At 38.3% G+C, this 12,552-nt stretch overlaps 1 protein-coding gene across 1 annotated transcript in view; it reads right to left on the minus strand.

Moving 5' to 3' along the window:
- The window catches only part of LOC122676088 (glycerophosphodiester phosphodiesterase domain-containing protein 4-like), a 126,435-nt gene extending 115,061 nt beyond the window's left edge, over positions 1-11,374 (minus strand). Inside the window, exons 1-4 of the mRNA XM_043875418.1 lie at positions 11,323-11,374; positions 10,539-10,757; positions 8,563-8,759; positions 4,497-4,600 (exon numbers count right to left, since the gene is read on the minus strand). Of these exons, the coding sequence (XP_043731353.1) occupies positions 4,497-4,600; positions 8,563-8,745 (287 nt within the window). The 5' untranslated portion in view covers positions 8,746-8,759; positions 10,539-10,757; positions 11,323-11,374. The remainder of the gene's footprint in view (positions 1-4,496; positions 4,601-8,562; positions 8,760-10,538; positions 10,758-11,322) is intronic.
- Positions 11,375-12,552: the final 1,178 nt, after the last annotated feature.

Here is a 12,552-nt window from a genome sequence, read left to right on the forward strand (position 1 = left end):
AGACACGACTGAGCGACTGAACAATAATGATATAGAAACAACCTAAGCATCCACTGAAAGATAAATGGACAAAGAATATGTTGTGTGTATATACAATAGAATATTCAGCCCTACAAGGGAAGGAAATCTTGTCATTGGTGACAACATGATGAACCCTTGAGGGTATTGTGATTAGCGAAATACGTCAAACAGAAAGACAAATACATTATGATCTCCCTTATATGTCGAATCTAAAAAACAAAAAAATAAGCTCATAGATAGAGCAGACTGGTGGTCGCCAGAGGTGACAGTGTATGAAATGAGTGAAGGGAGTCAATCGGTACAAATTTCCAGTTATTAAATAAGTAAGTCATTACAATGTAACATACAGCATGGTAACTACACTTGATAATACTGCATTATATATTTGAAAATTGCTAAGAGAGTAGATATTAGAACTTCTCATCACAAAAAAAGAATTGTAATTATGTGTGGTGATGGATGTTAAAAATGTTTATTGTTGTGATCATTTCACAACATATACAAATACCAAATTATTATGTTGCATCCACCTGAAACTAACACAATATTACATCTCAATAAAACATTTTTAAAAATTGAGGGAAGTTTTACTTTAAAAGAAAACAATTTTGTATCTCAAGTCCTGTGGAATAATTTAGAATGAATCCATAAGCGAAGACTGCATGTAAATTAATGAAAAATTAGTAAAGATCTCACAAAGTAAACAAAGCAATAAAACTGAAAAGTAAATAAATTAACCAGTTCTGGAACTTAATGAATGATTAAATCAAAACAAATTCCATCTATAAAATTAAAAATGATCAAAATTAGAACATTTATAACCCCAATGAGGTACCATTACACACCAGTCAGAAATGGAAATAGAACTGCCATATGACCCAGCAATCCCATTCCTGGGCATACACACCGAGGAAACCAGATCTGAAAGAGACATGTGTACCCCAGTGTTCATCGAGGCACTGTTTATAATAGCCAGGACATGGAAGCAACCTAGATGCCCATCAGCAGACGAATGGATAAGGAAGCTATGGTACATATACACTATGGAATATTACTTGGCCATTAAAAAGAATTCATTTGAATCAGTTCTAATGAGATGGATGAAACTGGAGCCCATTATACAGAGTGAAGTAAGCCAGAAAGATAAAGACCAATACAGTATACTAATGCATATATATGGAATTTAAAAAAGATGGTAACAATAACCCTATATGCAAAACAGAAAAAGAGACACAGATGTACAGAACAGACTTTTAGATTCTGTGGGAGAAGGCAAGGGTGGTATGTTCTGAGAGAACAGCATTGAAACAAGTATACTATCAAGGGTGAAACAGATCACCAGCCCAGGTTGGATGCATGAGACAAGTGCTCAGGGCTGGTGCACTGGGAACACCCAAAGGGATGGGATGGAGAGGGAGGCAGGAGGGGGGATCAGGATGGGAAACACATGTAAATCCATGGCTGATTTATGTCAAAGTATGGCAAAAACCACTACAACACTGTAAAGTAATTAGCCTCCAACTAATAAAAACAAATAAAAAAAAAAAAAAAGAACATTTATTGCTGTCAATGGAATGTTAAAACAGAAACTCCTGTATCTCTATTGTGAATGGAAATTACTAGAATCTTTTGAGAAAATATAGGCATAATCTATTTTATTAGTGTTTATTCTTCATAACTCAATCCCACTATGGGAATCTATTGTAAGAATGTCACTTACAGCACAAAGATTTCTCTGTGCTCTCATGTTAGAAACATTCCTAATGCTTAACAACAAAAAACATCAAGGAGAGATAAGAAAGCTTTCCTCAATCATCAGTGGAAAGAAATAGAGGAAAACAACAAAATGGGAAAGACTAGAGATCTCTTCAAGAAAATCAGATACCAAGGGAACATTTCATGCATAGACTGGCTCAATAAAAGACAGAAACAGTATGGACATAACAGCAGCAGAAGATATTAAGAAGAGGTGGCAAGAATACACAGAAGAACTATACAAAAAAGATCTTCATGACCCAGATAACCATGATGGTGTGGTCATTCACCTAGAGCCAGACATCCTGGAATGCAAAGTCAAGTGGGCCTTAGGAAGCATCACTAAGAGCAAAGCTAGTGCAGGTGATGGAATTCCAGTTGAGCTAATTCAAATCCTAAAAGATGATGCTGTGAAAGTGCTGCACTCAATATGCCAGCAAATTTGGAAAGTCAACAGTGGCTACAGGACTGGAAAAGGTCAGTTTTCACTCCAATCCCAAAGAAAGGCAATCCCAAAGAATGCTCAAACTACCACACAATTGCAGTCATCTCACACGCTAGTAAAATAATGCTCAAAATTTTCCAAACCAGGCTTCAACAATACGTGAACTGTGAACTTCCAGATGTTCAAGCTGGATTTAGAAAAGGCAGAGGAACCAGAGATCAAATTGCTAACATCCGCTGGATCATAAAAAACAAGAGAATTCCAGAAAAACATCTATTTCTGCTTTATTGACTATGCCAAAGACTTTGACTGTGTGGGTCACAACAAACTGTGGAAAATTCTGAAAGAGATGGGAATACCAGACCACCTGATATGCCTCTTGAGAAATCTGTATGCAGTTCAGGAAGCAACAGTTAGAACTGGACATGGAACAACAGACTGGATCCAAATAGGAAAAGGAGTATGTCAAGGCTGTATATTGTCACCCTGCCTATTTAACTTATATGCAGAGTATATCATGAGAAATGCTGGGCTGGAAAAAGCACAAGCTGGAATCAAGATAGCTGGGAGAAATATCAATAACCTCAGATATGCAGATAATACCACCCTTATGGCAGAAAGTGAAGAACTAAAGAGCCTCTTGATGAAAGTGAAAGAGAAGAGTGAAAAAGTTGGCTTAAAGCTCAACATTTAGAAAACTAAGATTATGGCCTCCGGTCCCATCACTTCATGGCAAATAGATGGGGAAACAGTAGAAACAGTGGCAGACTTTATTTTGGGGGGCTCCAAAATCACCGTAGATCAATCAACCAAGAAATTAAGACTCTTGCTCCTTGGAAGAAAAGTTATGACCAACCTAGACAGCATATCAAAAAGCAGAGACATTACTTTGCCAACTTTAAAGGTCCATCTAGTCAAGGCTATGGTTTTTCCAGTAGTCATGTATGGATATGAGAGTTGGACTATAAAGAAAGCTGAGCACTGAAGAATTGATGCTTTTAAACTGTGGTGTTGGTGAAGACTTTTGAGAGTCCCTTGGACTGCAAGTAGATCCAACCAGTCCACCTTAAAGGACACCAGTCCTGAGTGTTCACTGGAAGGACTGATGTTGAAGCTGAAACTCCAGTACTTTGGCCACCTGAGGCGAAGAACTGACTCATTGGAAAAGATCCTGATGCTGGGAAAGATTTAAGGCAGGAGGAGAAGGGGACAACAGATGATGAGATGGTTGGATAGCATCACCAACTCAATGAACATGAGTTTTAGTAAACTCTGGGTGCTGGTGATGGACAGGGAGGCCTGGCGTGCTACAGTCCACGGGGTCACAAAGAGTCAGATGTGACTGAGCAGTTAAACCACACTGAACTGAACAATAAAAAGTGGTTTAAGTAAGTGTATTAGAGTAATTTCATGTCAGGACATATTTTTAGACTATTTTGAATGATATTCATTAAGAGTTTTAGCAATCTGTCAAAATGTGTGTAACTATTTTAAGCAAAAAGGAAAAGCAAAATTATATATCTGGCATGAGCATAATAATGTAAAAGTAAGCATAAAAAAACTGGAAGTATATCAAGTGACTGTTACTCAAAAGTAAAACTAAGTTGAAGTTTATATTTTCTACTTTGCATTTTTACATTTAAAATAAAAACTTCTATAAAAAGGTCTTCCATTTTTAAAAAGCCCCATACTCAAACACATACCTTCTCCCCCCAGATATCAAATAATGGGTAAGATTTTCAATAATCAGGTCAGAAAAACTGAAAGAGCTAGGAGTAGTTCAGAGTAGGAATTGGGCTACAAAAGGTGCTGAGATGGGACACTGTTTCTGTCTCCAGAGTCTTCGGAAGCCCAGTAAGGACAGAAGGAAGAAGCAGAGGCTGGAGGTGAGGCAGAGACATCAGGGTTCATGGACAAAGATCATGAAGATGGACTAGTGTAGGCATCAGTAACCCAGACAAAAGGCTGAGGAGCAAGTTATCAGGGAGTCATCTGAATAGAAGGACTGGGGGCACTGGAAGCACAGAGAAAGCTTCCCACTGAACCAGATTTGGTCTAAGAGTGAGAGTGAGCAGGGAAGGGAGGTACAGTAGCTGAGGGTGCTGAGCATCCTTACTCCTCCCCAGAGTCAGGCCTCCCATCCACCAGCTGCAAAAAATTCAACTTTGTCCACCCTCCCTCTTATGTCACCAGATCTTTTCAGCCTGAAGTAAGATCCATGTGGCTATTAGACCAAAGAGCCCTTACACAAATGGAAAAAAAAAGTGAAACTCACCAGTCAAAGCCATTGTATTCATTTGATGATTCTACCCACACGTACACCAAAAGCACAGACATGCAAAATGAAATGATCAGACATGGGTAAAATAATCGTTCTCTCTGGGAACAGAAAGAAGAAAGTATAATTAAGTTCCATTTACTCATGGTATCTCAGCAACATCTGCATACACTCATCAGAGGTCTGTATAGCTGCAGTGCAGCATTACCCTCCCTAGGCTGGAGAGACCTCTATATTCTTTTATCCTTACAGAAGCTTGTATAAGCCTATTATAACATTTATTACACTGAAATGCAATCATGTTTCTATCTGATGCAAATTTCTTCTTTGAGGAAAAGGAACTTTTGTTACACCTCTGTACTGCCAGTTCCTTAAATGCAGCTGGCTCTTTGTAACCATCTGTTGAATTCATCCACCTCCTGTCCACCAAATGTTTTTTCAGTGATTCATTCACTGAGTAATTCATTCATTCATTATTCATCAGGTCATTTAGCCATTTATCTTCCCACATTTGAGGAAGGAGAGAAGTAGGTTAGGGAATAAACTTTTTTTTGGAGTAGTTTATCTTGAACAAATACAAGGCCAGGGATTTCACAAGCTACTTTCATTTTTTTCATTTCTCAATACAGTTTTATAAGGTATTGGCAACCTCATGTTGCAGAAGAGAGAACTAAGTCTCAGAGAAGTAAAAGTAATTCACTCAAAGTCACAGAGCCAAGAGTTATCAGATGCATTGCCCAGATCTGTGAGCCCAAAGCCAAGATGGAGGATATCTTTATGGAGAAGGGGTACAAACTGAGCCTTGAGGGTAACTCCCTGCACTGAAAATTACAGCACAAATCAACCAAATCAGAGGCTGTCAAACCCTTCCTGGAAACATTAGGTTTAATTTGCTGAGTTATAATCCTAACATTTCTATATCACATGGATGAAAAATTCTGTTTCTTTGTGTCTTTCACACTGCTTGTATTTTGCAAAGCATGGATTTAATAATCCCTGCCTTGTGCAAAATATGGGGTTACTGTGAAGTAAGAATTAAGGAATAAAACAGAAAACATAGAGTACTAACAGACCCATTCTGATGAGAGACATTATAGGTATCAAGCCACTAAACCACAACTTCTGCTGTGTAGGAAGCTGAAGAGAACAGGTTTTAACTCAGGTTATACTCACTCTCTACATAAAACATGTGAGGACTTTGATAAACATATATCAGATAAACCTACTCCCCTGCTTACAAGCCTCCCAGATCTTCCCACTATACGAAAATATAATCGCAACTCCTCGCCATGACCCAAAGGTGCACATGATCAAGCCTTGTCCATCCCTGACCTCATCCCACTCTACACATTGACTCCATTTCTGAACTCCAGCCACGCTGGCTTTCTGTTTCTAGAATATGACCAAATCTGTTCCCACCCCAAGAGTTTCACAGTTCCTGGTTCCTCTTCCTGGAGTATTTTTGCCCTCAGATGTATACATGGCTGGCCCCACCTTTATATTTAAGAGATTGCTCACAAGACATTGCTTCAAAGCAGTCTTCTCTAACCAGGTTCCCATCCACCTAACCTATTTTCCTATGTATTATCTTCAAAGCTCTTATCACTGTCTGAAACCATCTTTCTTCATTACTGTTTATTACCTAACTCATCCCACTAGAATGTGAGGTATAGGAAGGCCAGAGGCCTTAGTGGTCTTACTCACTTACACACATTCAATAAACTTGTTTTTGTTGAATAAGCACATCTCCTTATTTTGATTCTCATTGTTGTCACTCTTGCTCAAAAATTCAAAGGCTCCCCACTGTTTACAGGACAAAGTTCAAATATTTTAGGCTGACATAAAGATGCTACATAATTAGATTAAAATATTCCTTTCCAATCTGATCACTTACCATTTATCACCTTACCTGCTCATAAATTCAATACTGGAAATTTGTTTTTCCCTAAACACACCACTGTGCTTCTCTGTCTCTGGACTTCTGACTATTGCATTTCCTCCACCCAGAATCCCCTATACCATCATTCCTGTAAGTGAAAGATGACTTCACAAGTCAGTGACTCCAAGAACAATAAAATGACAGCTAACATTTATTTAGTCCTAACTGTATTCCAAGCCCAGTTCTAAGTATTTACACATTTTATCTCTCCTTTCCTCACAACAAACTCCATTGGTGGGCACTGCTGCTACCATCTCCATCATTCAAATATCTGGAATGTTAGGTAACTGGCCAAGGTCCCACAGTGGTTAAGCTCTAGTTTATTGGAGATAGTCAATGATGAAGTCATAAATTGAATCCAGCCAGCCTTTTCCCAGAACACAAGGAATTTGTTCTTTTGCTATATGCTAGATTTCTTTTGCTATATGCTAGATTTCTTCCCCTGAGCATAAACAGGGCCTTAAGAATTGCCCAGGGACTTTGAAAATTCTATAGTTTAACTCCCTCTGTAGAGAGGCTCAGAGATAGCATATAACTAGCCCTAAAGCAGAGCTGGAACAAGCACCAAAACATACTCCCAGGCAGTGGTCCAGGGACTTTTCCATTATACCACACTGCCTCCAATGCCACCTTTCCTAGGAAGTCTACCTTTTTCTTTCACTCAATGTCCTTTATAGCTCTCTTGTAACTTACTTCATCATTCCTAAGTAATATGTGTTGCATCAATTTGCTGTTCTTCATTTTTACCATCACTTCACTAATCCAGGACACCAACATCTCTAACCTTGATTACTACTATTGCTTTTCTCTTTGAAGGCAAAGACACCTTTCTGCATTACTCTCATCCTGTTTAATGCATCTTCCACATGATCCAATAATCATTCCAAAACAAAGCTCAGACAACAGTAATAGCTTAAAATCTTTAGGGACTCTCAATTCCCTACATGGAAGAAGTCCAATTCTTAAAACCACACTACATCTACCAACTCCCTGTCTATGTTCACTTCCCATCACTTCTCCATTCATATCTTCTGCTCCACCTAAAATAAACCTCAGACCAAGCCTTTTGACTCCTCCAATACCATCTCTTTTGCCACCCTCTATTCTTTATCTATCCAATTCTTAATCACATTTCGCATTCTAAACAAAGTTATTTTTGGCTCCCTCTCTTGTAACATGGACAGAGACGTGCATGCATATGAATACACACACACAATTATACCATTGTCTCAGTATATTGAGATTAATATATACTTGTCTTTTCCTCCAGTAGACTGTGAATTCCTTGAGAGTAAGTACAATGCCTGAGGAACTTGTGTTGTCCTCAGTCACTGGTATAGAAACCAAATATCTGGGGGGGAAAGATACATGAACTGAAGAACACTCATGCCTAATGGGAAGCCTCTCATTCCCACTGCTTTCTTTGTGCTCCCCATGTCAGACAAGAGAAATCAGTAATCCAACTGGTCAGAATCCTGGACCCAGCTAGACCGAGTTTATAATTAAGTGAAGATACATAATACGTCCGTCCTTTTCTCACTTCAGTGTGCTCATCATTTCATCTCTTACATCACAGTGCCCACCACAGAGGCCCAAAATATGACTTAAAGAAAGAAAGAGGTGCTCAATGAGGACAGACCACATGCTACCATTCAGCCTTACCAGTGATCCTTCATTAGAGAAAAATCAAATACTTGCCTGACCAATAACAAAGGAGCACCTTATTTCCTACCTGCTGGTTTTTGTTTTTCCTAAGCACAGCTCCTTTGGGAAATTCACACTGAAGAGAGATTTAAAAATTCAACTATTCCTATACTCCACAGCCAAGAACATCTGATTGACCTAGATCTCACTTCTTCTTCCAGGTTCACTTACTAATAAAAGAAAAGATGAATAAGTGAATAACAGAATGACAGCAAAGAAATTAATAATAAAAGTGAAAGAAAACAAGCACATGTTTCAGTAAAATTAACTGTGGCCCCAGAATTGTGGCAGACCTTTCACAGAAGAGCTAGAGCCCCTGCCCAGTCCTGAAGATTTTAGTGAACCTGTATGAGGGTAGGAACCAGCCCATGTTCCCCAAATTAAGAAAATGTGGTCCAGCTTCTTCCCATCTCTCTGTACCAAAGAGCAGCACTGTCCACGTTTAAGTTTTTTCTCCTGTTTGATTTTCCAGTGGCAGCTGTAGCAGCCAATAATGGTAGTAACAAAGCATTTGTGGTTGAAGATGTATAAAATCCATGGAGTATGCTTTTTTTGTTTTCTTGTCTGGATCTGAGGTTCAATCTTGCTGGCCTTCATAGGCATGGTTCACCTTTTTGCTGTAATGACAAATAAAACAATCAGGATCAAGTAGTTTCCTCAAATGTTTCCTACCCTACCATTCTACAGAAAGTGCCATCAAAATAGATGGATTTAAAATATTTTTTATAATCTAGGATAATACACTGGATTTGGTGTAGAAAATGAGAGCTTCATCCTATCTCTCCCACTATCTAGTTGAGTGTTTCCTGCAGTCATTGCACCATTCAAAGTTTAGTTTTCCCAGCTCTAAAAACGGGACCATAGTCTCTGCCCTAGCCAACTAACAGACACTGAAGGCGTCAAATTTGGTAATATGGAAAGTAAAATTTTTTTTTTTTACTTTATTAAGCTCTTGAAATAACCTGAAAACTTAGGCAACATGAGGGAGTTACATAAAAAACACAGTTTTTGACTAATAAGTGACTCCAACACACAGCTGCCTGCCCTTCATAATCCAGATGCTTTAAAACACTTATCAGTGTTTATCAGTCTTGATCAAGAGAAAAATCTCAAAACTAGCTAGCAAAAAAGACATATTACATGTAGAAGAAAAAAGGTAAGAATGTCTCTTTAACATTCTTTCAACAATGATTTCTCATTGAAAACAACACAAGCCAGAAGACAGAGGAGAAACATCTGTAAAAACTTAAAAAATGAAACAAGTTAACCTAGAATTCAGAACTCAGCAAAACCATAAAAGATGAGTGTTAAATAAAGACCTTTTCAGATATTTGAAACAATAAGAATTAATCAATAAGTGATTTATACTATGAGAAATTTTTTAAAAAGGCATTGAGTATGAAGGGAAAAGGTACCTGGTGGGAATCCACATCTCCATAAAGGTATGAAGTACACTGAAAATATTAAATATATCAATGGATATAAAATACTGTTTTTATTTTAAAAATTACTTCAAAATTTAATAAAGTGTTTGAATCAAAAAAAAAAAAATACAATGACTATTGTAGCTTATAACAACTATTAAAGTAAAATGTATGACAATGGTTCCAAGGCCAGGAGCAGAGAATGAAACTACAGTGCTGTATAGTTCTCATACTATATATAAAGTGGTAGAAAGCAGATTCTAATATGTGAAAAAAAAGTATGCTATAAACTTGAAAGTGATCTCTGGAAAAAGGTGTACATATATGATAAGTCAAAAAGGAGATGAAATGAAATCATAAATATTACTAGATCCAAGAGAAAGCAAGAAAAAAAAAGATACATAGAACAGGAGAACAAATAGGAAGCAAATAGTAAATGCCAGATTTAAGCCTAAATACATCAGTGTGTGTTAGTCACGCAGTCATATCTGACTCTTTGTGACCCCATGAACTATATATAGCCCACCAGGCTCTTCTGTCCATGGAATTCTCCAGGCAAGAATACTAGAGTGGCTTGCCATTTCCTTCTCCAAAATACAGCAGTAATTCCTTTCAATGCAAATGAACTAAATGCTCCATTTTAAAAAAACAACAAAATTGACTAACTGGATTAAGAGAACAAACAACAATAAGCTCCTTACAAGAGTTTGGTTTGTTAAGATAGATTTAGAAAAAAAAATATGGAAAAAGACAGTCCACACTTAAGACCCTATGCTCTCACTGCCAAGGGCCTGGGTTCAAACTCTGGTCAGGAAACTAAGATCCCACAAGCTGCACCATGTAGCACAAAAACAGGAAAAAAGAAAAAGATACACCTTGTGCATATATCAGTATTCAACTACCAGGATAATGCCATGGACCAAGCATGGACAAAACTTCAATCACATATAACAAAAAGCTTCTACTACTCACACATCTGAGCTGATTCGCTATCCATTCTGCTGATCTAGACCGGCCTCAGCTATTATGACCAGACAACTCTGCTCCATGTGTCACTCAACCAGGCTGACCTGAGTATGTTTTCATGGTGATGGAAGTCATTCAAGAGAGCAAATCTCAATGCGCAAGCCCATTTCAAGCTTCTGCATCAAGGGATGTCTTGAAGTCAAAGTCAGCTCATGGTAGAGGGCACTGTAAAGTTGCATGGCAAAAGGTGTGAACACAAGGGTGTAACTAAATGAAGGATGAAAATTGAAGTCAAATGATATGATCTACCTTACTATATTATCATTAAATCAAAAAACTTTAAAGCAAAAGCATTAGCAGAAACAAAGAGGGACATGTATAATGATGAAGAAATATTTTAAAAACATTTGTGGGCACCTAATTACATAGCTTCTGAAGGAGAAATAGACAAATCCACAATCACAGTAGCAAATTTAGCACACTTCCCTCAATAAATGATATAATAAGCAGATAAAAAAAGTCTGTAAGGATATAGAAGATGTTAACAATTAATAAACTAGTTTTAACTGACATTTATAAAACACTGTACTCAATGACTGCAGAGTTTTATTTTCAAGCGAAAATGAAACATTTATCAAAAAACACAATTAAGCCAGAAATCAGTAAGAAAAAGAGAACTAGAAAATCCCACACTTGGGAATTAAACACCATATTTATAAAAACCCATGGGTCAAAGGGAAATGACCACAACTGAACTGAGAAAACAGTCTGAACTGGTTGATGAACTTACATGAACTTGGTGTGATTACAGTGTCCAAGAAAGATGCTGTGAACAAAAGTTCTGTGTCTGGGAGGAAGGTAAGCTGCTTGAATACTAAATAAAAGGCAACATTTAAAGCGGAATCATTACCATAACCATTTTCCATATGTACAGATCTCTTAACTTTGTGTATATCAGCCAGAGTAGCCAAGTTCATATGAAAATCAATAATATTTAGGGAAAGATCAATAAATATTGTTTCCCTTGCAGCTCCTTGAGATTTCCAAACCCATGTATTCAACAGCCTACTGAAATTTCCACTTATTATTTATTTCCCGTTTCAGTAAATGACACCACTCTTCACCTAGTTGCCTGAGGCAAAAAGGATTGAGATACCAGAAAAACTCACCCTCACCCCATAAAAACTAGGAAACTGGAAATATATATATATGTGTATATATATATATATAAAACTACTATAAGACGTCGAAAAGGCAGCGATGAGCAGTGATCCTGGAGAAGAGAAACCAACGAACATGCCCTTCACACCTGCAGTGACTTGCAGATAAGCCGAGCCACCTGGCATGTAGCGGAGCTTGGTGGGCCCCCGATCCATCCCCTCTACTCACCCTCCCTCACTCCCCCACTCCTCACCTCCCCCAACCCCCGTCTCAGATGGGGACTGGGGACTGGCTCAGGTCCTCAGCATCCTCTGTAGAGCAGAGGGAATAATGGCAGCTCCAGCTTTATTGGAGGACGTGGTGAGGATGAGCTGACAGGATAGAGAGCCTCAGGTGTGCCTGCCACCTTGAGAGTATTAATGTAGCTTTCTCTTTCTGGAGATGCTTAAGGGGGAAGTACTTATGGTGACTTCACCACGAGAAACCTAAATCTGGAATTTAAGCTGGAGGGGCCGACATCTCTCAAGCCGAAGGAGCCGACATCTCTCAAGATGGAGGCCAGGCAAAATGAGACGCCCAAGGCTGGAGCGCGGTGGGCGTGGCCAGGGGCGTGGCCTCGGGTGTCTAGTCAGACGCTTAGACTGAATTTAAAGCCAACCGCAAACCTTAGCTCAGACCAACACGCTTTAAATGTTTTTTAAGGTATGCCGTGTTTGTTTTATTGTTGGTTCTTCTAAAAATATTATTTTCGTTCTTCTAAAAATAACATAAACTTAGTTCTTGTTAATCACTTAGTTCAGGCATTTATATTCTAGCCCAGTTATTCCTAGTTTCATTTTTTAGCTATTTTTTCTTGCCC

The sequence above is a fragment of the Cervus elaphus genome, chromosome 2 (assembly GCF_910594005.1).
Source record: "Cervus elaphus chromosome 2, mCerEla1.1, whole genome shotgun sequence".
Classification (NCBI taxonomy): domain Eukaryota; kingdom Metazoa; phylum Chordata; class Mammalia; order Artiodactyla; family Cervidae; genus Cervus; species Cervus elaphus.